Source organism: Ictalurus furcatus, chromosome 23 (genome assembly GCF_023375685.1).
Source record: "Ictalurus furcatus strain D&B chromosome 23, Billie_1.0, whole genome shotgun sequence".
Lineage (NCBI taxonomy): Eukaryota > Metazoa > Chordata > Actinopteri > Siluriformes > Ictaluridae > Ictalurus > Ictalurus furcatus.
Genome location: NC_071277.1, coordinates 7,412,536 through 7,440,315, shown reverse-complemented (window position 1 = coordinate 7,440,315; position 27,780 = coordinate 7,412,536). Strand labels below are relative to the sequence as shown.

At 37.5% G+C, this 27,780-nt stretch overlaps 1 protein-coding gene across 1 annotated transcript in view; it reads right to left on the bottom strand.

Moving 5' to 3' along the window:
* The window catches only part of LOC128599611 (contactin-associated protein-like 2), a 98,422-nt gene that overhangs the window by 13,049 nt on the left and 57,593 nt on the right, over nt 1-27,780 (bottom strand). The window contains exons 13-17 of the mRNA XM_053611387.1: nt 21,258-21,414; nt 17,827-17,954; nt 12,252-12,422; nt 5,190-5,408; nt 735-971 (exon numbers count right to left, since the gene is read on the bottom strand). Of these exons, the coding sequence (XP_053467362.1) occupies nt 735-971; nt 5,190-5,408; nt 12,252-12,422; nt 17,827-17,954; nt 21,258-21,414 (912 nt within the window). The remainder of the gene's footprint in view (nt 1-734; nt 972-5,189; nt 5,409-12,251; nt 12,423-17,826; nt 17,955-21,257; nt 21,415-27,780) is intronic.

The window sequence follows — 27,780 nt, the reverse complement described above, 5'->3', positions numbered from 1 at the left end:
CCCCAGGGCTCAGTTTTGGGGCCTCTCATATTTATCATCTATCTCCTCCCACTCGGCAATATCCTTCGACATCATGGTGTTCACACTTTCACTGCTATGCTGACGATACTCAGCTTTACATGTGTACGAAGCCTTCAGCCTCTCTTCCGTACAGTACGATCATAGCCTGTCTTCATGACATAAACTTGTGGATGATTAAGGACTATCTGAAATCAAACAGCGATAAGACTGAGCTACTGTATACATATACATACATACATACATATATATATATATATATATATATATATATATATATATATATATATATATATATATATATATATATATATATAAAATATTGTGTTTTAGTGTTTTGTGAATTGTATTTGCTTGTAGTACTTGTGAAGTGACCTTGGGTGTCGTGAAAGGCGCTTTTTTTTTTTTTTTTATAAAATGTATTATTAAAAAAAAAGGTATTATAAGTGAATTTTCCTGTTTCTAGCTTTTCTCCAAACAGTTCCCTGCAGCATAAGTGTTTAATTCTTGCAAATTTTCTGACCAATGATTAGTTGTTAAGATCATTAAAAGCGGAATATTTTGCCATTTGGGGCTTGACAATTTTTTTTTCTTGCCCAGATCTAAGCAACCATCCGACCAATCAGATCTGAGAACTCAGCTGCGCTGTGGAAAATGATCAGAGCAAGAGTATTTATGATATTATTATGAAATTAGACGGAACGCTAAACACTCGCCTTTAGTGCAGAAGGGTCCGTCATAAGCCGTGTCGCTGCAGTCGCATGAATAGCCGTTGTATTTCTCCACACACTTCCCTCCGTTGCGGCAGTACATCCCGAAACTGGTGCAGTGACCCGAACATCCGGGTTTAACTCCGGGAGTGACCTTTGCTCTTTCTTCCAGGTCTAGGGTCACGCCGTTCATCTTCAGGGAGCGGATGCATCCCAGGAAGCCTCTCTGTCCTCCTGCTGCACCTACGGTATCAATGCAAATGCGGTATCAATTGAAAATCTTGAAATAATACTCAAATGATTTCATACCATGCTGTAGATCCTGGAGAATGAGGCTTAAACAACTTGAATGCATTATCCTCAATACACTTTTCTGTCATTATAGGAAACTGCTGCTTTATAAGTGTGGACTTTATTCATGAACAGCCATGACGCAGTCATCTTTAATAAATAGGAAATAATAAAGCAAGGACAGAGACATGACAGGAATCATCTGCCAAGTGAGAGATGAAGCAGTTGTTTTTACTCTTATCAGACTTTCATTAGAAACTGACTTCACACTGTTTAACACACAATCCAGAGCAGAGGAGTAGAAGCAAAGAAAGACATTAAGAATTCCACAACTACACTCAATTAGCAGTTGACATGGCACTAGATTAATTCCTCTGTGTGTGTATATGTGTGTGTGGGTGTGTGATAGAGAGAGAGAGCGAGAGAGAGAGAGAGAGAGAGAGAGAGAGAGAGATGCTTTTCTGCAGAATTTATAGTCATTTAAGTAAGGAATAAAAGACGCCAGCCTGTGTGTGCTGTTACAGCCCCAGTTCCAAAAAATTTGGGACGCTGTGTAAAATGTAAATAAAAACAGAATGCAATGATTTGCAAATCTCATAAACCAAAATGTTATTCACAATAGAACATGGAAAACATATCAAATGTTTAAATTGAGGAAATGTACTGTTTTAAGGACACAAATAAGGTCATTTTGAATTGATGGCCACATCACATCTCAAAAAAGTTGGAACGGGGCAAGAAAAGGCTGGAAAAGTAAGTGTTACTAAAAAGAAACAGCTGGAGGAACGTTTTGCAACTAATTAGGTTGATTGGGAACAGGTCAGTTACATGATTGGGTATAAAAGAGTATCTTACAGAGGTAGCGTCTCTCAGAAGTAAAGATGGGATGGAATCTGGATGGAAGCAGATGTTGATCTAAAACCTGTATATACCTTTCAGCATTGATGGTGCCTTTCCAGATGTGCAAGCTGCCCATTCCATAGGCACTAATGCACCTCCATACCATCAGAGACGCAGGCTTTCAAACTGAGCGCTGATAATAATCCGGATGGTCCCTCTCCTCTTTAGTCCTCTTTAGTTTAGAGGATGTGGCGTCCATGGTTTCCAAAAAGAATTTCAAATTTGGATTCGTCTGACAACAGAAGAGTTTTCCACTTTGCCTCAGTCCATTTTAAATGAGCTTTGTCGCAGAGAAGATGGCAGAGTTTCTGGATCATGTTCAAATGGCTTCTTCTTTGCATGATAGAGCTTTAACCAGCATTTGTGGATGGCACGGTGAACTGTGTTCACAGACAATGAGTTCTGGAGGTGTTTCTGAGGCCACGCAGTGATTTCCATTACAGAATCATGCCTGTTTTTAATGCAGTGCCGCCTGAGGGCCCGAAGATCACGAGCATGCGATATTGATTTTCACCCTCGTCCCTTGCACACAGAGATTTCTCCAGATTCTCTGAATCTTTTGATGATATTATGTACTGTAGATGATGAGATATTCATAGTCTTCACAATTTTACATTGAGGAACATTATTCTGAAATTGTTCCACAAATTGTAGACGCAGTTTTTCACAGATTGGTGAATCTCTGCCCATCTTTACTTCTGAAAGACTCTGTCTCTCTAGGATACTCTCTTTATACTCAATTATCTTACTGTCCTGTTCCCAATTAACCTCCTGCTGTTTCTTTTTACTAACACTTACTTTTCCAGCCTTTTGTTGCCCCCCCATCCCAACTTTTTTGAGACGTGTTGCGGCCATCAAATTCAAAATGACTTAATTTTTTCCCCTTAAGGTGGTACATTGCCTCAGTTTAAACATTTGATATGTTTTCTATGTTCTATTGTGAATAACATACGGGTTTATGAGATTTGCAAATCATTGCATTCTGTTTTTATTGACATTTTACACAGCGTCCCAACCTTCCAACCTTTTTGGAACCGGGTTGTACAAGGAGGACGTTACTAGTGTTGTATTCCTCTTATACCACAGCAATTTTGAGTCCTACACTTTCTTTTATATAATTATTTTACTTGATCTCAATTTCACACTTGACAGATTACCGTTGTGCCTTAATATAAACAACATAAGTTCTTCAGACCATATTGATAGCATTACTCTTTGCTTTTTTGTGCATTATACGGTATCCGAAACTGGAAATTGTGACTAACTGGAAAGAGTATGAGAAGTTTCACAGATTAAGAACCCAAACTTAGGCTCACACCCTGAGAAGCTATCAGGCCTTGTCCTATCCAGGTTTCGTATGATTTATCAGATTTATCTGTACCTGAATGTTTTGTATAGTAATGTTACCTACTTTCCTGACATGCCCAAGATGCTAGTTTTCCTGGAAAGAGCGGCGTCAGCGTGCGAGAAGCAAAACACATGCAGAAACAGAAAATAAAAATAAAAACCTCCACAAAAATATGAATAAGAAGCAAGCAAACTCTTGGGGTGTGCTGTTCTAGGAAAATAATCAATGATGGAGTTACTGTTACCACCACAGAATTACATATTTGACCATAACAGCACTTCTTAAAATGATTAATTCTTCTTAAACCACAGCAATTTGACGACGATTAGAAGTTTTAAAAGATTAATGAACAACTCATTAATTGTATTGACTTACTATATTGTACTATTGTACTTTTTAATCTGTTTATAGTTGCATTTAATTTTGTAGAACATTCGGGAATCAATTTAGTTCCTGTTATCACTGATTACAGCAGCTATAAACAGTCACTCCCTAACTCTGTTTTCTCTCTGTTGGAATTACTAAGTCAAAAAACCCCCCCAAAAACCCAGCTTGTCATATTATTAAAATTCTCCATCACTGGAGACTCCTTCCATGAACGTTATCTACGTTTTCTTCGTTAAATAATACCATACAATTAATCAGTTTATTATTAGTCTTAGACTATGTGAACTGTCTGCCAGACAAGTCCCTGTGAATAAGCTGTTAGTATACAAATGATAATATAGTAGAATGAGCGCATTAACATAACACTGATTTGAATCACAGCAGGAAGTACTCTAAACGTTAAACAACAGCCTTCGTCCAATCAGAATCGAGAATTCGACAGTGCCGAGGTATAATGAAGAATAAACTGCACTTAATGAGAAATATCTAGCGATCGAACGTGCGATCATGCTGATGTTAAATCAAAAAGTGTGCAATACAGGTCTATTTTCTATTTTTGAATGCAAAAGGAATGACGTGTAAGAAACAAACTTGACGTTTTTCATCAATTCACGAGATGAACAGTGAATACAGAATGAACTAGACAATGAGCTGCTTTATTAATGGAAATGTGGCACAAACACTCAGCGGCTAGAGAGAAAATCCAGGCATTGAATATCATAATACTTCCCAACAGACACATTTACCAGAACACAGAGTCCAAAACTAATCTACAGATTACATTACATCTCAGACAGGAATTTCAGCAACTTTTGCATCCATTTAGTTTCTGAAAGCTCATTACACAGACAGCGGAGCATTTTTGATAAAGACATTGACGTCCTGCCGAACCACTCTGGGGAAAAATACAATTTTCGTATGTTTGTAGACCAAAATGCTCGACGACACAATTGAGAATAAACGATGCAGTGATACAGGAGCTCGTCAGAGTTGGACATCTCGGTGTGTTTAATGGTCGTAGCTATAAAAGTTGAAGCAGTTATTTATGAATTTCATCATAATCACTGAAACTCTAACAGAGCTATAAAAGCGCATGGTTTTTATTTAGTGTTTTACAGCACTAACTTTTGAGAGATAAAAGAGCCTGCTCCACTTCCTTAATGTGCTGAGTGAGCCGAGGAACAAAACAGCACATGAAAAACCAAAGCCATTCATTTTCAAGGATAATTACCTTTTGCAAACCGGTGTTCATACATTCACAGCCATAATGGAACTTTGAAACTATTTTAATTTATTATTTTCAGCCCATTTTTCTCGGTTATGACTGCTCCAGTGAGCTAGAGAAACCGGCATTAAAATTAAGGTGGCAACCTTTCTACCAAGCAAAGAAGTTTATTTAACTCCAGCAGTTGCTGTTTATTTTAATCTGAGCACTAATACAAATAGTTCCTTTGGCTGTATGAGCTGGTCTCAGTATTATATTATACACAATATATGTGTGTGTGTGTGTGTGTGGTTGTGTGTGAGCTTCTTACCCACATAGAGCTGGCTGTAGAGCTCTAGGCGTGTGTGTCCCTGTACAGGTGCAGCTCGAACCTGTCTGTATTGCTGATCCAGCTGAAGCACAGCCTCTTTGACGTTTCTCTCAGCGCTGACTTGATGCCACTGGTCATCGTTTAGCGGTGTTGGTGACTGAACGTTCAGCTCTACCGGCCCGTTCCCCACATCGAAGGAGAACGTAACGAGATTGGGCGCTGGAGAGAAACAACAAGACACACACTCACAGTTTAATGAATAAAACTTAAAGACATGTAATAATCTTGTCCTAAAATATCGATTAGTCTTAGATTAGATATTTCTATCACAGCATGGTTGAGTGCTCAAATCTGATTGGTCAAAAAGTGTGCATTATTTTTGTATAACAGCATGGCTTGGAAAGTAGTTCCGGTGGTAACACAAACGATAGGTTAATGTTAATGTGGTTGTTCTAATATGTTCTTTTTTCTACAGTGACAGCTTGTACACCAGGACGCTCAATTCTGATCGGTCAAGAGATTTTGATTCATTTTCTACAACAGCAACTCTGACAGTAGTGCCAGCTGCAAGGTTTATGCAAATGTTCTCCTACTAATATTCGATCATTTCTATAGAAACCACTTATAAAGAGACTTTGCAAAACTGGATTTAAAAAAAGTTTTAAAAAACTACAGCTACTTGTAATATATAATATGTAATAATATACACATAAGGCTGAGTTAAGCTACGCACACGTATTGAGGATCAACACTGAATTTGTGGACACTGGCACTCAGACCTCGGACAAAATGGAATTAATTCTATTAAGATAAGAGGAGTGTCGAAAAAAGAGGCATGTCTTAACTCTGCAAGATTCTGAACTTGGATTTTAGACCATTTTTCTTGTGCGATATCAGTGAGTGGAGAGTAGTACTGATTATGTGATGCTTGATGATGATGATGATGATGATGATGATGATAATAATAATAATAATAATAATTTTTTTTTTTATATTCCTTTCATGATACCCAAGGTCACTTCACAATATAACACTATTTATTACATAAACACATACAATCCTCAATGAAATGAGTTTGTCTCAGCTGTGTGGTTAGCACGTTCGCCTCACACCTCCAGGGTCGGGGGTTCGATTCCCACCGTGGCCCTGTGTGTGTGCGGAGTTTGCATGTTCTCCCCGTGCTGCGGGGGTTTCCGGTTTCCTCCCCATCCCCCAGTCCAAAGACATGCATGGTAGGTTGATTGGCGTGTCCGTGGTGTATAAATGGGTGTGTGAGTGTGTATGTGATTGTGCCCTGCGATGGATTGGCACCCTGTCCAGGGTGTACCCCACCTTGTGCCCGATGCTTCCTGGGATAGACTCCAGGTTTCCCGTGACCCTGAAGAGGATAAGCGGTATAGAAGATGGATGGATGTTCCATTGACTAAGCAAGCTGTACTATACTGAGACAGGATGACAATGATACCTCCTGTTTATAACCTCATCTGCCGAAATAAAATGTCTCTACGTAGTTTTCCAGGAGATGGTTGAATGCTGTTTACTCAGTTTCAGTGTCTACTCCACTCTACAGATCAGCTAATACGATTAACTCCGGGAATGGAAGTTAGAGTTTAATCGAATGCCATCAGGATGGAAAGTGGTGCGGGAAGTCTTTCAGTAATTGGTTGCTGTTCCAAAATAATTGCTTATATACACAGCTGGTCTTGTTCAAGAACCAGCAGTGATGACGAGTCAAGAGCAGCACGAAGAAAGCAAACTAGGCTGCCTTTTGCGTTCCTTTCCTCTCTAATATCAGACCTATCTCTTGACTAACACTGACGCCATTTCTATATGCTTATGCTATACAAAGTGAAATGTAATGGCTTTCTGTGGCAAAATTAATCACTGTCTTAATGTTGTGGGTCATTTTTATCATCATGGTCGTCGAGAGTACATGAGAGCCATGGAAAAATATAAATGTCTGCTGCAGTAAGCCGAAAAGCACCAAGCCTCTCTGCTGTCTAAAAAAATGCCCATGTCGGCCCTGCACATGCTTCACATTACGGATTCAGTGTCATGGTGTCCATCCGGAATCATTCAAAACCTCATTTCTTTCTCACTGTGATGTGTTCTCATCACAATTTCCAGTGGCTGTATGTAGGGGGAGCTGGTGAGCCATGAGTAACTCTGTTAGCAGAAATGTCACATGGTGTGTTTGAGCTGTGCAAACAGAGGGAACAGAGAAAAGGAGGGAAAGAGGAAACAGAGGAAGAGCAGTCGATATGCAGAAGGTACACTAAAAAAAGTGAGATCAGTAAAGTGCTCAGTGTAGAGTTAAGTGTAGTGCACTTTATTCATTGCATTAGGACTAGAAGAGTCTCAAAAATAAAAACACTCTCCCAAGACTCAAATTTGATCTCTGATTTATTTATTTATTTTTACTGATTCAGGATAACTCCAGAAGAGAACCATAAATCATGGAAATATAATCAATCATATAATATGAGTTAATCTGATCTGTCAAGTAAACTAAGAACAAGAAACACTGGAATAAAACACTCGGTTGTCCCTGAAGTTTTTTTTTTATCCCTTTTATAGAGTAGTTTGCCAATGATGACAATGTTTTGATAATGAATGAATGATGCATTGTACTTTTCTTTGTATAATTTTTAACATTAATGTTTAATGGTTAACCCTTTGTTTGGAGAGTCCATCCATCCATCCATCTTCTATACCGCTTATCCTTTTCAGGGTCACGGGTAAACCTGGAGCCTATCCGAGTATGGAGTAGACACTGAAACTGAGTAAACAGCATTTAACCATCTCCTGGAAAACTGCGTAGATGAGGTTATAAACAGGAGGTATCATTGTCATCCTGTCATCCTGTCATCCTGTCTCAGTATACTACAGCTTGCTTGGTCAATGGAACATCCATCCATCCATCTCCTACCGCTTATCCTCTTCAGGGTCACGGGAAACCTGGAGTCTATCCCAGGGAGCATCGGACACAAGGCGGGGTACACCCTGGACAGGGTGCCAATCCATCGCAGGGCACAATCACATACACATTCACACACCCATTCATACACTACAGACACTTTGGACATGCCAATCAGTCTACCATGCATGTCTTTGGACTGGGGGAGGAAACCGGAGTACCTGGAGGAAACCCCCGCAGCACGGGGAGAACATGCAAACTCCGCACACACAGGGCCACGGTGGGAATCGAACCCCCGACCCTGGAGGTGTGAGGTGAACGTGCTAACCCCTACCAATCAGCTGTATATTATTGTTGCCTTGTTGGAACATGATTTTTAAATTCATAGTAAAAGTATTTGATTTGTGATGTGATGTCGGGGGTTCTGGCATGCTGCAAGCAAGTCCAGAGGCTAAACATCTGTTCAGTTATCGCATGCTCCACAACAACGAGACAGAAAAAGCTCAAATTTCATATGCGGATCTATGACGTAAAACTTTGAAAGATGATATGCTTCTTTCGTCGATCTCATCACTGTTTTTCTTTAAACAAAAGCTATCTTTACATAATAGTCAGATTAGCATCTACTCCACTAGGGCGCCTGAACAAACAGTCTGTGTCTTTCATTCTCCAACCTCTCTCTTTTTGCTCTGTCTTGAATATAAATGTGCTACACCTTCCGTCCTGAAGACTCGGTGGAAAACGTACCGACTGCTAGAATGTGCTGACAGTGGAGACTCCTTCCATAAATGTCGAATCAGCACCTCATTCTAGAAAGCTTCATGATCAACGATTATACGTTTGTATGTCTTTTAATCCTTTTATTATTAGGCTTAGATTTTTGTCAAGCATCCACCGTACAAATCCTCATGAATGAGTTAAGTATTTGAGTGCACGCATTAATATAAACCCTGGATTTGCCCTGCAGCCAGCACTAGAAACTGTTGTGGTATAAGGTTAACTTTTTTATTTATTTATTTATTTTTAAAAATCTGACTGCAGTGTTATTTTAAAACTGTTCAATGTAGATATTGGTGTTTGTACATTTTAATATTAGATTTGAGCTGAGAATGAGTTACAAATATAGTCCTATTCAGAAAGAAGCTTTAGGAAAACTATATTCTAATACAGGGGTTTTCAACTCTAATTCTCAGGCCCGAATGTCCTGCAGGTTTATTTTTATCTGTATTCAGCTCATTGACTCATTATCAAACCTTTTATTAGTTGAATCATTGGGGGAATCATTTGAATCATTTGAATCAGTTGAATCAGTTGCACCTCTGCCATCCTCAACTCTGATCATACATGGAGATAAAGTAGTGTAAGATTACTCTTATTTGAATGAATTATACTAAATAAATATCCGAGAGAGAGAGAGAGAGATATTGTGCGTGTTTGAATTACGTTTATTTTGCGTTTATTTTGTCGACAAGGTTTCAAAACATCGCATTTTAAAATAAATCTGAAATGTGTAGTATTTCCTTAGGTTTAGCATGTGGGGAAAATGCATGCTTTTCCTTTTTTCTGCTTCTGCTGTATTATAGAGCGCTGCAGACCAACTGAATAAACGATGCGACTGTAATTGTGTGGGTGTTTGTATGGATGTCAGAGTTGTGGTTTGTGTGTGTGTACCGAAAATTTGATGCATGTGTGTGTGTGAACAGTTTGAAAGAAAGAAATGATATTGTACTGGAAATCACAAATCACACCCCATTTATACGAGTCAAAGAAGGTTACTGAGCTTTGAAGATTTTCGCATTATGTAAAGAAACCGATGTTTAAAGGGTTAAAATTCTGAAAATGAATGAATGATTGGTCATTATGTTACTATCAGAACTGATGCTGGAAAAAAAATCAACGTCAGTGAAAGTGAAAAAAATAATATTAATATATATTATTTCTATGGCAGTTTTTTTTTTTATATGGACATTTTTGTACTTTATGGACCTGGGTGGTGGTTTTTAATTTTTAATTTTTATTTTTTTAAAAATCTGACACTGCATAAAAAATATGAATGCATCAAAATTAATGTTGTTGTTAATCACTGACATATCAAAGACTGTAATAATCAAAGAAAAAAATTCTGCTTAGCATTTACTATATGGAAAATAATTACTATTTTTCTTTTTTTTCATAAGAAACATCTGTGGCATTATGTAAACATTTAAAGGGTCACAATTCTGAAAATGAATGAATGTTTGGTAATTATGATCAGATGCTGGTAAAAAAAAAATCAACGTCAGTGAAAGTAGAAAAAAAATTATTAATATATAATATTTTTATAACAGTTTTTGGACATGGACATTTTTGTCCCCTATGGACCTATGTGTAACATTTTATTAATTGACCCACAAAGGTTTACTACTTTATGTGACTTTGGTTACAGTTGTTAATTTAGAACGGTGAATAAATTGACCGGAACTACCTGTAGTATAGACGGTTTTAACGCACACCTTCTAGCCAATCAGAATCGAGTATCCGAGCAGACCAATGTACAGTATAACTTCCATTAAACGGCACTGTAACTGTACACAAACACTCTGGGTGGCTGATATGATTAAACTCAATCTCAGACTCATATCAGCCTTACATACAATCAAGATGTGAACTTCTCCACTGCTGTAATACTTTAAAAAAAAAATAAAAATTTTTTTATCAGAAGCACTGCTTTATTTCACACTCTCAGGGGATTTAACTCTCGGTTAAGGGCAGTAAGTTTAGCAAAATCTAAAATCAGGAGTTCGGATTAAAAGAGAGGGTCGAAATCGATGAGCTGTAATGGAGAGCAAGAAATGTGGGAGCGCTTCAATTTCAGAACTGATCTCCTGACTCCAGAGAGGTCCCTCCTACACACACACACACACACACACACACTTAAACACACTCCTAATCTCATGCATAGGCCTGAAGCTGGTCCGGACTACTCATCATTTATAAAAGGGTCACGCTGGCTGTAAATTGGATTGTGTGTTGTGCTGGAAGTAGACCTCAAAGTGTTACGGATGAATATCCAAAGGCAAACCCTCACATGTGTTTGGCAGCTTGGGAAAAAGCTTCGCATGGTGAAATGCTGACAGGTTTCTCTTTTTGCATATCTCAATCGCAAGAAAACCTTTAGCATTTTAAAGCATTTAAAGATTTCTTTCGCAGTCCACTGAAAGACGCCAACGCACCACGTTTTATTGATTTACTTTGTGTTCAATGTAACTTAATAAATGCAATAGAGAAATGATAAATATGACCATCGGACTATGTCTATCTTTTTATCCGCCTTTATTCACAGCCCAGAGATGTTTTTGGCAGTCATGTTTGCTAAACCTCCTCCTTATCAACCTCGTGATCTTTGCAGCGTTTACAACGCTAAGAAAAATTTCCACGTCGTTTTGATGAAATATATATTTATATTGATGTTTTCTTAAAATTGAGGTGTTGAAGTAAGCTACTGGCAGAATTTATTTCTTTTTGTAGACGTTTAGACGATTAGACTTTCCATTTTTGGCCAGAACACACACATATACATATATACACATACATACATTTTATATATATATATATATATATATATATATATATATATATATATATATATATATATATATATATATATATATATATATGTATGTATTACGGACGATTTAGAGATGCCAGTCGGCCTACAATGCATGTCTTTGGACTGGGGGAGGAAACTGGAGTACCCAGAGGAAACCCCCGAGGCACAGAGAGAAAATGCAAACTTCACACATACAGGGCGGAGGCGGGAATCAAACCCCCAACCCCGGAGGTGTGAGGCAAACGTCTGCAAATGTTTTCAAATAATTTATACATAAAAGCGTTAAAAACCAAAACACCTGCTCAGTAAGTAAAATATACTAACTGGTTGATATTATAGCATCAGACTACATTTGGTATTTAATAATGTGGCAGTGAAAAAGATAAAGGATGGAAGAAGCAGGAGGAGTGAGTTTGAAAAATTAAGGAGGACACAGGAAAGACAGTTCTCCCCTGGAGACACACACTCATGCTGCTTGAGGTTAGTTGTGTGCGTGCGTGTGTGTGTGTGTACGTGTGTGTGTGTGTGTGTTACAGAGTGAAATCGAGATACTCACATTTCAGCTCCAGCCGGATGAAGTCTGTGTTGCCCAGATTCTCCAGGAAAACCCCATGAGGTGCAGAGGTCTTGAAATAAAAGGAGATATCAGCACTGGTTTCAGCATGGAAAGTGGAGAAGTGCAGGTAGGAGGACGGTGTGTTGAAGGAAGCGGCGTTCCAGTAACTACCTGCAAAATGAGCACGGAAAATCAGGATGGCATTAATGCATTATTATACAACTGCACTGTAGAGTTCTCAAATATGATTGGACAGAAGGCCTTGATTAATTTTGTAAATGTAGTAACAACTCATTCTCAGGGACATGTAAGGTGGATGCTCCACATAATATAAGGCTAATAATAAACTGATTTGAAAATGTTATATAAGAAAGACAAATTTATAATCAACGATATGGTGAAATTTTCTGTACGGAGTTGTAGATGTGAACAAGTTAATCTTTTTTTTTTGCAATCCTTGCATGATATGTAAACACAGGTGATTTGCATAATCTGAATAGGGCACCAGTACTAATTAAAACATTATATGAAACAGTATTAATCATAGAGGCTGCATTCTGTATTATCGTATTATATTAGATGTCAGTAAGGGGAAGAATATTAACATCATGTATCTGTGTGTCACTCCTATTCTTCCTCTGTACTGAACATACAGTGTGTGTTTGTTAAAGAATAGTTATAGATTTTTTTTTCTGGTCAGTCACATTTCAGCATGGGCACTGACCTTTAAGACTTGAGAAGAAAAAAAACAACAAAAAAAAGTATCATAAGCAAAACAAAATAGAAAGGCGAGGTTACTTTTGGAGATTAAAGATCCGCACTGTAGAAGAATACGGCTTCTTAGAGATTTTGCTAATGACAAATCAATGTTTCTCACTTCCTTTACTTTCTCTAAAAGGTCAACACATTGAGTGAGGTGCTAGCTTTCACAGGACTGAAGTACTTGCTCATTATCCTCTCTGTCTACTAGGTCGCTTTTAGCACAGCATGGCTCGTAAAGCTTAAAAGTCTCAAACTTCTCAAAACTTTCTGCTTATTATAAATTCTCCAGGAACGACACAGGTGGAACTACACGTTCACAGAGGCTATAAATATAGATAAAATATTACATCTTTAAAAGAATGTATACATCAGGAATATGAATTTTCAGGAGAAAACCTGAGCTTTCTGGACACATGATGAATCTGAGGTTTATTACTACACAAAATCCAAAATTGTGCTGTTATGGGCATTTATAGGTGATTGGGGTACAACTTATCCCTTGTTACTCTTGTAAAAGTGGTAAAACGTCAACTTTACATTTAATCATGTTCAACATTCAATCTATAAAAATGCATTTAACCATTAAAAAAATAAATAAACTGAGTGAAAACAACAATATCTTATCAAATATGCAAAATCGACTTAACTACCATCAATGCTAAAGGCATGCTAGTATCTATTAGGACAGTTTTATGCTTTATTTATGTATTTATTTTTTTTTATTAATAATTTAGTTCAATCAAAGTGATCTGATCAGTCAATATCACATTATTGAGAATAAAGAAAAAGGACAAACAAATTTTTTTCCCATAATATTTAGGAAATGTAGATGATGCAACTTTCTGTTGAACGCATGACTTGTGGAATGTGTTCAAGTGACAGGCTCGAGTGAATGTTGGACACTAAAATGTTTTTTATTTTAATCTATGGACTCATGGAAAAGTCTTGTTTAGCTTAAGTTATTTATGCTTGTTTGAAAGCAAGTCTTTTTTTTTCTATAATTTTTGCTTATGAAAACTGTAGATGCTATGAATGCTTACCAGGATAGCTTGTAAGCTAGCAGTAAATGTGTCATTTTTAATGACAAAGCAGGAATTTTTTTTTTTTTTACAATGGTCCACCTTTTGAATATAGTACATTCATACATTCTCAAGCTCTAACAGAAATAAGGAGGAGAATTGAGGTTCTATTAAATGTTCACCCTGTGTTTAACTGATCCATTCTTGCTGATGTCATGATACTGGGAATTAAGTCATATGACACTTGGTAAGACTGCCATCAATAACAAAGTACATTCCCACATTCTTAATGGATATAACACTTGCACATGGAAATTGCTGAGTAATTTCCTCCTACTTCATTCTGACAAAAAAAAAAAAAGAAAAGAAAAAAGTTCTTCTACTAGGGCTGCAGGCCACTAGAATTAAGCTTTCTGATTACGTTGTAACTCGGGATGACCTTTCGATGACATCAACTGAAAGACTTTGCTTTAATTATTGGCTCCAGGCTCTAAAGCACTGAATGGTCTGGCACAAGAGTACATGAGTGAACCTTTGGTCTATTATGTTTCTCCATGTCTTCCGGTATTTAAAAGATGCAGGTTCTTTATTAGTACCTAAGGAAGGCTAAAGCAGGGGGCAGAGAGCTTTTTCTTCAAAAAGCCAACCAGCTATAGAAAATGCTTCCAATTAGTATTCAGGACTTTGACTGGATGTGCTCTTGGCTCATTTAAGGCTCTACTTGACAGTGCTGAATAAAGGAGAGCTGTACGCACTTCCTTGTTGCTGATTATGAACATTGCCAACTTGATGACGACCCTTGCTGTATACATAAATTTAGTTGCCAGACGTATTATATATACAGATCTAGTAACTAATAAACTAGCAACACAATGTAATGTATTGGGGTTCTTTTTCTAATTATGTAGTCCAGGCCTCGGCACATTATGGTGCATATAATGAAGACCTTCAGTAGATGGATCAGGGAAAAAGTTGGCCTGTCGTGTTTTATTCCTTGCATCTCACACAGCCTGTGCATCCTCGACTGCCATTCTTTTATAATTCCTGCTCGCTGCTAAAGTTAATAATGCAAGACAGGGATATTATAGTCCTTTATTACTCTCAGGGTTATTGATCTCATTTAATTTACTAACCGGCTCATTGAAAGTGAGAATTCTTCTCAGGAAATGTGTGCCGTATGTGTGCCGTCATTAAATATCACAAAATCGTCATTTGTTTATTATCTTCAATTTCTCAGCCATATCCATAGGAATTTATTAGCTGGAAATGACTTCAGCACAATAAATCTACAGCTGTTAGAAAACACTGTATCATAAATTTTCCCATATTTCTATATCTGTAGAGTAATAAATCTTTAGTGTCACCTTTGTATGGACAAATGAGCCAGTGTTAAACTCTTTAAGCTGATATTAATTGTCTTGTGTTGGAATGTAATGGTGGGCATCAAAATGTAACCAAAACGCTGGTAAAGTAATTATGATATTTAAATAGAATTATATGAGGGTATTATCTCCATCAAGCCAAAACACACTTTTTCCCTGAGCAGCAGCAGCCTATAGAGAGGATCTGCTTTAGTGCTGCTGGAAATCATTAATCAGTTGGGAATCAAAATGTTGCTACAGGTATTTATTTCCCACTGTAGATAGCAATGTGATCATTTTAATGCCTGTATAAAATGTGGGCTACAACAATACTTTGAACTTGACATATTTATAGCGTAAGTGAGTACCATTTGCCATAATATTTGGTATTCGTGCTGCTAAATGTTCTGCAGAGCCAGTCAGTATTGAAGAATAGCTAGCATGTAGTGACGAATGCATGTAGTAAGAATAGCATGTAGTGACGCTACTAGCTTAGCATTTTAGTAGTGTGGCATTAGGTGAACTATTTTCAAAATAATGTAGCTTTTCAACTTTTTTTCCACAAAGTAGCAGACACCACATGTTAACAACATTATTACTTTGTTGTCGCAAAGCCATTACTGGCAAGTATACCTTCAAGACGTCTACGATAAGAATCAGGTTGCTTTTTCAGCTATCGTGGAACCCGTTCCTCCTGGCACATCTTCTTTAGTTCTCCAATGTCCCAAATGTCTCCAAAGGTCCCTCTGATTGACTCGCAATTTCAAAATCCTCCATAAATATTTAATAGGATTCCAGTTTTGAGATCGACTAGGCCATACAAGCACCTACACTTTTTTTTTCATTTTTTATAAACCAGCCTTGAGTTAATTTGCCTGTATGTCATTGTCATTATGGTCATTGTCTTGTTATGGTCAATGTTCATCTTCTCCCCAGATTCAGGTTCTTGGCTGATGAGATTATGCCCTCTAATATATATATATATATATATATATATATATATATATATATATATATATATATATATATATATATATATATATATATATATCACTCCATTCATTTTTTTCTTTGAAGACGTGTAATGCCCCAGTACTGTTTGCTGAGAAGCAGCCCCATTTCAACTTGGTACTTCACTGTATGTATGGTGTTCTTGGGATCATACATGCAACTGTTCTTTCTTCAAACATGATGAGCTGAATTATTGAGTTCTATTTTTGTTTCATATGACCAGAGGATATTCTTCCAAAGGAGCTCTAAGTTTTCAAAGTGCTTTTAGACACACATGTCTGTGCTTCTTCTTTTTTTTTTTTTTAGCAAAGGTGTTTTGCAGGAGATGGAGGAACGGTGCAGTTCACAGCTTATTGTTCGCTATGAAACTGTTGATCCTGCTGCTTTCAGGTCATCCTGCAATTCTTTTCTAGTCACCTCTGCCTCTTTCTTACTTTCCTTTTCATTATTTAGAGAGTGTGTTGGGAAATTTTGTGAAGCACACCTGTCTGCGGACGATTAATTGTGGATCCATGAACTGCATATTTTCAAAACATATGCATTGATAAGCATGCTTAAGGTCTTTGCTAATGGTATGTAGCTTTTTTCCATTTAAGTGTTGTTTAATAATGTTGTCTCTAAGAACTTTAGGAAGTTCCTTCACCTTCACATTGATTGCTACTTGTGTGAAATCTTTCAAACTAAAACATCTGAAATTGACAACACACAATGGCCATGACTTAATGATCTTGTTCCCTCTTATTACTAAGTAGGGACCATGACTTAATTACTTAATTCCTTCACGTTACTACACAAGTATGGGCTTCATAGATACTGTTACTGAAAGAGTAATCATTCATTTGATGAACACTGATTATCTACATTCTCCAGAATAACTTCAGATATTCACGTGCATTCATGTTGTAAATTTCTCCCAAGCCAAGTCAGAGGTTTTTTTTTTTTTTTTTTTTTTTCCACAGGGAAAAAGTGAAGAAACAATTTATACCAGCAATGCTGCCTGATGCCCTCATCAAACAGGTAACCGTAATCGCATGCAGCTGCTCTAAATGATAAACGTGGTGCAATTAACAAAAATAATGAGGTGTGAAAATGCATCAGTGATAAGCGCAGAAGCAGAGAAGTAGACCTGGAGCTTGTGCTCTCATTTCCGGTCTGACGGTTGCTCTAGATAGCAAACTATACAGAATGCCACTATACATCTGTGGCATTGTTAATAACTGAAACAAAATATAAAAATAGACCCCCTTAGAAATAAATGCTGCATATTAACAGTGTATAAATGCTAAATTGTCTGACATTGCAGAAGGATTAACTGATAGCATAGCAAAGTAACTTGCATTAATACAGTGTTTATCTGAAGCCTGTATTATACAGAGGACTGCGTTACCCCTACAGCTTTAAAGTAAAAAGAAATGAACTCACGGTCTCCATGACAGTGCAGAGGTCCTACTGTGAGCTTGGCCTCTGATCCGGGTCGATTTGTGTCCCCTACAGCCACCTCGCTCACAGGTAAGTGGTCCTTATATACCAGAAGCCCTGAATCCTCTCTCCTGCAAACAAATAGCCATAATAACTGATCAAATCCACCAGAAAAACACAGGACTGTTGAACCCAGTGTAGAATATGACTTAATAACAAATCAAATTCAGTATAATTGTAATCATTGCCACTTATTGGCCAATGCTTATTTTTTTAAGTGCTCCACATTAATGCCTGGCTGTTTAATGTCTGAAATAGAAAATACTCCTTGTAAATAGTTCCCCCAGCTAAACTGACAACAATATGTGTCTTATAAGAATATAAATAGCCATGTGTGAAGCCATTAAACGGCAGTAATGCTGTGCCAGAAACTTGGCTATATGATGTACAGTTTTTGAGGATAAATAAAATCATACATAGCTGCATGACTGTTAGGGGTGGAAAACAAAGTGTGTGTACTGTTAGAATTTTACTCGGTCAAAGGTAAAAGGATGGAGGCAAAAATCTACTTAACCAAAAGTTTTAACAAAAATATGTTCAGTACATTTGAACATAATCAAGTGTTCAAGAGTAAAAGTGACCACAGGTTCATCATGCTCGACCCTGTATGACTAGTTAGTTCACGAATGAATCATCAGTCGTAATGAAAACCTTCTGCTACACACAAACCTAGAATTTGGCTTGTTGCTTAGCTACTGGTGAAAAACTTTTTTTGGAATGCTTACTGGGACACATTTGCAATAAAAACAAAAGTTAACTAGCTAGCTAATTTAACTAACGTACAAAAGTTAACTAGCTAGCTAATTTAACTAATGTACAAAAGTTAACTAGCTAGCCAAATCAACAAGGTCATTTACAAAACAAATTAGCTAAACAATTTAACAAACTAATGTACAATATTTAACTCGCTAGCTAATTTATCTAGCTATTTTACAAAACATAAGTAGTAATGCAGTATATTTCCTTTGCTTGGATGGTGAATTATAAACCCAATATTTCATGGGAGGCAAATGAAGAACCTCAATTACAAAAAATAATAATAATAAAAATAATAATAATAATACAAAAAATTGAAAAAAGAAAAGTCTATGACGTTTGGTGTTTGTGATTTGTAACAGGTATTTTGAAGGTTAAAATGAAAATGTAGGGGTAAAAATGTTTTTTTAAATTTTTTTTTAGAGATTTTATTTCTCTCGGAAATGTATTTGAGTACAATAATTGAGGATTAATAATACTTGAGTAAAGTACACATTTTCTAAAAACACATTTTCTAGCCAGTTTCTGATTCTGTCACACTGCTATTGCTGTAGCTCCTCTCATACTCTGGCAGATTCATCCTGATGCTGTAATCCATCTCGGAGCTTCTGCACTCAATTTCTGCTGATCTGGATGGTCCCATGAATGCTCAAAAGATTCACACTTCAAAAACAATGTATTCCCAAACTATCTCTCAACCTTGATTTAGTGTACAATCTCACCTGAATCCTGCATATTTTGTACCTAAAAACTATTCCTGTAATCATAAAGACTATTCTTATTCACAGCTTGCTTAGACTGAATATCCTTTGTACTTTCAGCTTCGCTTTTCTACACCTGAATAGTGTAATGATTTATAATCCCGGTTATAACTATCCAGTTTCACCCACAAGAGCTTCCTTTCTGAGTCTGTTTTTTCTTCCTTCTCACCACTGTCACCTTTGGCTTGCTCATTAAGGATCTAAATCTACACCCAGCTTTACAGCCTAATGTTCTTATTTGTCATAATTTGTACCGTTTATGCTAGGCTCTCTGTGGTCTTTATAATATAAGAACTTAAAAAACGTTAAAACTGCCCTGTTCTTTCCTCTGTCTTAGTACAGTACAGTTGATCCAAGACTTTATTTCAGCTGTGCTTTAGATTTCCTTGGATTAACGAGATCTTAAATCAAACAAATCAATAGCCTTCGGTTTGTAGGTTGTAAATTATTCTTAATTACTTCTTCTTTGTAAGGTAAATTACGGACGAATTCAATATGTAATGAATAATCCACTCGGGGGTGCGCTGGTATAAGAAAATGATTCCCACCTCTAGAATATGCTTGTTTTAATTGGAAATGTATTCAGAAAATCCACTGAAAGGAGATATATGTGCATGTGGGTGTTCACAGATGCTTAGATGTAATCTAGGTATTTAGGAATGGCAACTCAGGCATAACAACCACGTATACAGGAATATTACAATGCCTGTACGCATATAAACATCTTATTCTTATTATATATGGCTACTAGTGACTAGTGACTTGGAGGTGTGAGGAGGTGCTTATTGTTTTGTAACATCCAGGAATCAAAATTTTCTTAAAATAATCAACGCAAACCAAGGAATTTCTATTAAATGAAAATAAACTATGGCTACATTTCAATTTATTTTGGTGAAACTATACAAGTGTAAGCCAAATTTAAATTATAGGCATATACAACCACTGAAGGAGGTCATGATGTCACATTTCCAGTGAAAATATGCAGAAAGTCTCAGCGTGTGTGCTGCCCAAACAAACACGTTATTAAGTTCAGGAAGGCCATATTACAACATCGTGTCTGGCTTTTTTACATTCCATGAGTCCAATCTACTCACACTCCTGCTGAGTCCCAGCTGGTGGGCTCTCACAAGTGAAATCTCAGTAGCGCGCTCTCTCTCTCTCTCTCTCTCTCTCTCTCTCTCTCTCTCTCCTGGCTCAAGTTAAGGCTGCCTGCTATAATACTGATGCACACTTTTATTTCATGTTATCATCATAATTTTGAAAAAATTGTACAATGAAATTGTTTATTCAGTGGTTACATTAGTGGTATGTGTAATTTAAGTGGCTGGTTCATTCCCTGCATGACTTATTTACACTTGAACACCTGTATACACACACACCTGCTATCTGGAGGATCCACAAGTCTGGGAAGGAAATCTGGGACTCTATTACAATCAGCAGACCTCATTTATCAAGCTGGATACAAACAAATTTATTCAGAAATCATTCTCAGGGGCGTTTACATGAGAAATTTGGTATTCATGAAAATCCGGTTAGTTCAGAAAAAGCGTTTGTATGCTTTGAGAGCTCCTGAGTTTGTGTAAATTTATGTAGAAGGAATATACGTTTACATTGTCACATGCAAATCGCTTATTTCTTTCAATTGCACGCACACATGTACTGAAAATGTTTGTGAAATAACACAACTTTTGTAAACTAGGCATGTTTGGTTTGTCATACAAAAACATCTATATACAACTTCACTAAAAGATTTATAAATGACCCCAATTATCATATATTATCATATACTGAGATCATATATTGCTTACAAATATGTAAGTAGATGATCTGTTTATTAAGCAGGTAATCACCACTCACCACTGTTTCTGATCTGCGTCACAGTTGCAGTAGTGTTTGGGGTCGATGCAGTTGTGCTCAATGCCACAGGAACATTTCTGGATCCCTGGCCCTGAGCCACCCCAGTAGAAGTGTTTCTCATTCCCTCTGCCAACCCACCATGTGTACGGAGTCCCATCTGTAACACACATACACAATTAAAAATTATTCTATGAAGTATTTCTATCTACGTATGTTATATAAATATGCTACAGTCAGTGGGACAAACACTACACAGTCAACAGAACAGGAAGTCTAGTCATTCAATAGGCATAATTCATCATAGTCAATAGACATTCGATTATTATCCATCCTGTACACACTACAGCAAATGAAACAGGATGAACTTGATTAACGTCAGTAAATCAGTATGGACTCCAATGTGAATACCAAACAATGATGAGATCATCCACTTCCTATACAAGACATTTTGAAGGAGAAAATGAAGCTTTATATACAACCTGCAGGATTTCCCAAAAAATATTGCAAAAAAGAAAAAAGAAAACAGGTCTGTATAGTGGAGCTGAGAGAAATAAAGGCAAGGTCATCATCCTCCAGTCTGTTCAAAATTAAACTGGGATACAACCTTCATAATAACAGTTCTACTAGATTTAAAACACAATATAAGAAGAATTTGGCTCTAGGACTTTACCATATTACTCTGTGGTGTTTTTACAGTCTTCAAGGATCACATTTTAAAATGAAGGTGTGATTTGACTCTGACTTTGACCGTGACATGTTTGTTGTTGCCAGTGGAGCTAGAAAGAGTATTTCAGAAACTGCTAATCTCCTGGGATTTTCATGCACAACAGTCTGTAACGTTTATGATATGATGTGAGGAAAAAAAAAACATCAAGTGAGTGGCAGTTCTGTAGGTGGAAATACCTTGCTGATGAGAGAGCTTAGAGCAGAATGGCCAGACTGGTTTTGAATTGACAGGAAGTCTACAGTAACTCAAAAAACACTCTTTGCATCCATGCTGAGCAGAAAGGCGTCTCAGAATGCACAATATGTCAAACCTTTAGGCAGATAGGCTACAACAGTAGAAGACCACATGGGGTTTTATTCTTGTTCCAATCAAGAACAGGAATCCGAGATTACAGCTGGCACGAGTCATGTCACATTTATTTATATAGCACATTTAAAACAACATGAGTGTTGACCAAAGTGCTACACATCAGGCATAATATGAAATACATTATTAAAATAGTAACATTAAATAAACATAAATATATGAACAAATATTTAAACAAACCAGATATAACTAGGACCAGAGAATAAGCAGCTAGACAGGACATATTATAGATAAGCCTGAGAGAAGAAACAAGTTTTACGGGTCAATTTTAAATCAAATGATTGTAGGGGAGGATCTGATAGAGATGGGCAAGCTATTCCAAAGCCTCGGCCCTGACGCCTTTGGCTTTTAATCGTGACTTTGGAACGGTTAGTAACAACAGAGAAGAGGATCTGAGACAACGCTGGGAAGAGCAGAGGAAATCTGAAATATACAGTGGATATAAAAAGTCTACACACCCTTGTTAAAACGGCAGGATTTTGTGATGTCAGAACCTTTCCTAGCTTTATTGTGAAATTTTATCCTATTAATTTAAAGTGAAAAACAACAAGAATCATTTTAGGGGGAAAATGAAAAATAAAAAAAATGTACAATGACCTGGTTACATAAGTGTGCACACCCCTACACTAATACTTAGTTGAAGCACCTTTGGATTTTATCACAGCATTCAATCTTTTTGGGTAAGAGTCAGTCAGTTTGGCACCATTGACATTCTAACTCTGACAGATTGGCTGGGCATCTCCTGGGCACAGTCCTCTTCAGGTTACCCCACAGATTTTTGACTGGATTTAGGTTTGGACTCCAAAACCTTGTTTTAGTTAAGCCTTTACTTTGGTGATCTGGAAGTTTGCTTTGGGTTGTTGTCATGCTGAAAGGTGAAATTCCTCTCCATCTTAAGTATTTTACCAGAAGTTTTAAGGTTTTGCACCAAAATTGACTGGTATTTGGAACTATTCACTATCCCCTCCACAATGACTAAAGCCCCAGTTCCAACTGAAGAAAAAACAGCCCAAAAAGTATGATACTGCCACCACCATGCTTCCTCGTGGGGATGGTGATGTGCTGTGCTTTTTTTGTTGTGCCAAACATATATTGTGATATTATAGCCAAAAAGTTCAACTTTGGTCTCATCAGACCATAACACATTATTCCACATGGTTTTGGGAGATTGGATGTATTTTATTTAATTTATTATGTGGTTAAAAAAGGCTTCCACATTGCCACCCTACCCCATAGCCCAGAGATCTGAAGAATTCTGGACATTGTTCTCACATTTAGGGAGAGACCAGTAAATGCTGCAGTTCTTTTAATGTTGCTGTAGGCTTCTTGGAAGCCTCCCTGACCATTTTCCCCCCGATCTTCCCATCTATTTTAGAGGGACATCCTGTTCTTAGTAGTGTCACTGTCCTGCCATATTTTCCCAACTTGTTGATTATTGTCTTTACAGTGTTCCACGGTATATCCAGTGCCTTAGTAATATTTCGTAAACCTCTCCTGATTGACATTTTTCAACGATATCCCGTACGTGCTTTGTAAGCTCTTTGCAGCCCATGGCTTTTCCAGTTGGATGTTACCAAGATGATGTCAGGAAAATCCTATAGGAACAGATGTACTTTATTTGGGGGTAATCAGTCACTTTAATTGATGGCAAGTGTATAGTAATTAGTATTTACCGTGAGTTTGAACGTGATTGGTTGCTCCTGAATACTGCTACATTCCCAATTATGCAAGCTGGGTATTGGAAGTTTTTCTTTTTTCACCCAAAAACCTTTCTGCATGTTTGCCACTTGATATTTATATATTGCAATTTCACAATAAAGTTAATTTAGTTAAAAAAATTTTACATCAAAAAACCCTGCCATTTCTGTCCACTGTATATAGGATGAGATCACGCAAGGCTTCAAAAACAAACAATAGAATCACACAAGATCATCAAGATTGGAAAAGACCAACTGGGAAAAATTCCAACTGTGAGGCCTTTAGCCTGGGACTGGTAATCCCATCCCTCATCTTCTGTGGGAACTCCAGAGAAGAAGGCAGACTACCCCGAATGAGAAGTTTTTATTTATTTATTTATTTTTATTTTACCAAAGCCTTTAATGTGTGTAGATATAAAGCCATCAATATCTAGTCAAAATCATTCCATCTCACACGCTAGCTCATTTACTGCCAACAAAGTGACATTCCATGTTCCCAAAGACATTTTCCAAAGTTTCCAAAGGTCTTGTCCTTCTAAGACCATCCATCATGTACCAGCTGCCTGACTGGCACTGTGCCTGGACCACAAGATGGCCTCCATTTTGACATTTCGGATGGAGCTTGACCGGGTTACATGGGTGGTTTAGTCACCACTTGGGTACTGTGGGTACAGACCTAGTTCCAAGGTTGGGTTCCAGTAACCCTAATATAGACAGGGTACTGTTAGTATTTTTTGTACCTTTCATGATGGTCTTTAGGATCACTTTTTGTCTGATCTCTACCCTCAGATCTGTTCACCAAGGCTGGTCTTTCTAGGGGGCATTAAGCTCACGGTGACATAGCCTTGAGGTTCATGGAAGTACACATACCCCTTCAACAAGATTCAATCTCAAGTCTCGATCCATAAAGAGCTATATACAGTATAAACACACACAGGGGTCTATGTCCATACTACTGTGCATCGATGAGGTCTGGCCTTGTTACTCTCCAGAATCAATTCCTGTTTCCTCTCTTCTCAATGTGAGTTCTCGTTGTGCCAATCAATCTTCATCATCTGGATATGTTTATTAGAATAAATTGAGAGGGAAAGTAAAATAGGCAAGCCAGGTTTTCCCTATAGAACAGAATTGTAGATCGAAACTCATCTCCCCATCATTGCAACACATTATGGCTCTCTCAAATGAGAATGAAGGACACACTCAGGGAACAGTACATCACTTGATCAATCTCAAATTCAAGGATGTATGACTATCTCTGGCTGGGATAATTGATCTGTGGATTCGTCTTAATGAAAACAGGAATTCAGAGGCCTCTGCTGAAGAACTGCCAAGTTGTGAGGAAAAAAAAAACAGTACAGGCCACTACCTTAATGTTACCAACGAGTTTGTGCTGCCTATTTAACAGCCTTGTCCATTCTACTTATTCTAGCCTGAAATCACTTCTTCCATTCTCTCCTTTATCACCACTGTCTAATGAGCCGTTAAGAAGAAACTCCCTTAACAGTATCTCTATTGATCTACGGTGTGATCTGATGCAACTTGAGTTCTACTTCAATTTGACCCACAAACCCGGAGCTCACACTGGTCTCCACTTTCATGACTCAATCGGTTAATTGGAATTTCAGCGACAGCCAAAATGGCAGCTTCTTGGACCCGAAGAACTATTTCCTCCATTTCTAGCATTCATTAGAACCCCACTCATATCCAAGAAATATTCATATGATACAGTTTCTGCTTTTAAAGGAACAAAATACCATATAAAATATAAATTACCACAATCAAATAAAAATAAAATGAAAGTCTATGATAGGGATGTAACCATAACCATTTATTTATTTATTTATTTATTTATTTATTATTACAATTATTCAGAATGGACAGATTCTGTTTAAGAAAGCTTGCCAGAAAGGGTCACATGGCATCTGATGGAGACTATGTATACCACAGGATGCAACAAAGAAGTTCTTTTTTACTTTCATCTGGGCATTAGTGAGAGACTAGATATGAAGCCCATGCCCATGCATTCACAGCATCCTTAGTTACCGCCTGGTCACAGCCATAGCGGTTTAAATTTAACTAGTTTGTTTAATTTATTGCAGATACAATAATAATACTGGATTAAAAAGCTGTCCTGAAAACATCACTAGTTGATACCTGGTATGGACTCAAATGATGTAGCAACTCCTGAGGTTGAGGAGAATAGATTTGCTAGATTTTCTTCATCGATTAAAAGCCTATATAAGCCTTCTTTTTTTGGCTCCATCTGATGTGACTCATCTCATCAAGAGATCTCAGGTTTTCGTTTGTTCATCTGTCTCTCCTTTGGAGCTCACTCTGTACCATGCTGCTAGGAAAATTGCTCCCTCTGAACGGCAACCTGCAGGGAAACATAACATGGTGGAATGGTGTAGAAACACCCGGCCCTTAAGACGAGCTCAGACAAACACAGGAATCGATCAGGGCAGTAATGTCATTCGATGTGTGGACTCGCCTCTTTGTTGCCATACTGTTGTCATGACATTCAGTTTTTTTTTTCTTTCTCTGACTGCATTGTTAGCTAATCCTGAGTGAGAGGTTCACCTAAAGACATGTTTTGGGAAGTGGGAGGAAACTGGACAACCCCTGGATCTCAGGATTAAATCAGCTAACATGACCTTTTAGAACACAGAGTAAAATCTGTAACCTACAGTATGCCCAACTGGATGAATTTAAGTATATGGCTGGTAATTCAGTTCTTTTTAAGAAATAACAGCACTGAGTGATCCAATCAGAAGACATCCTGTCTAAACCCCACTCCCTCATGCTGTCTGTAAACGTGTCCTCAGTCTTATTAGCATAAGCCTGCTAGTTAATAATCCGTCATGTGTATTCAAACACCACACATCCGACCTCCACTGATCCAAAGCACCTCATCATCCGTTTTATGATAATTACCCTGGACCCTTAATGATGTCCCACATTTTCCATAAACTGAAACAAATCAGCAACTGAAAATGAGGATTAATTGACCAGTGTTAATTGCATTTGCTCTGTGACTAGGACATAAACGTGTGTCTTGCCTTCTTTGTATTCTTTCATCACGTGCCAACATGTTTCTCGATGTAATCTACATTCATACTCGCCGCATCTCTCAGCGGAAAGGCATCAAAAACAAATGTGAGGAGGGAAAGACAGACAGAGAGAGAGAGAGAGAGAGAGAGAGAGAGAGATGTGACAGAGTGGCATAGAGAGTGAAAGAGACATAAGAACCATAGCACATTCTCCCTACTCAGGCAAAAATCAGTAGAAGGGGCTATAAGGCAGTGCACAAGTACATGTGCTCTGGGGGAGAGAAAGCACTTTGTTTTTGTTCCAGTGGTTATGTAGCCTCTTTATTCATACATTACACTGCATTATCCAACTTGCTAGCTCAGAGGTTGCTTACAAATGTACTGGCCATTTGTAAAGTTATTTGTAATAAAAAAGTTTTGAGAGAAACGATATAAGCCAATAGCAGACAGCTAACAGTACTCCACCAGGTAGAAGTCAGATGTAATATCTTAGAAGTATCTTGACAAATTACTACCTTTCAAGCACATCTCAAACAGTTTTGTTTACAGAAACCACTTCAACTATTAAATTGCTGTTTCAGATATAAAGATACTGACTCAGAAGCTGGCAGAAGCACAAGGCATCGAGGCAGCGAGGCAGAGAAGAAAAAAAAAAAAAGTACACGTGAACCTCTGGAGAGTTG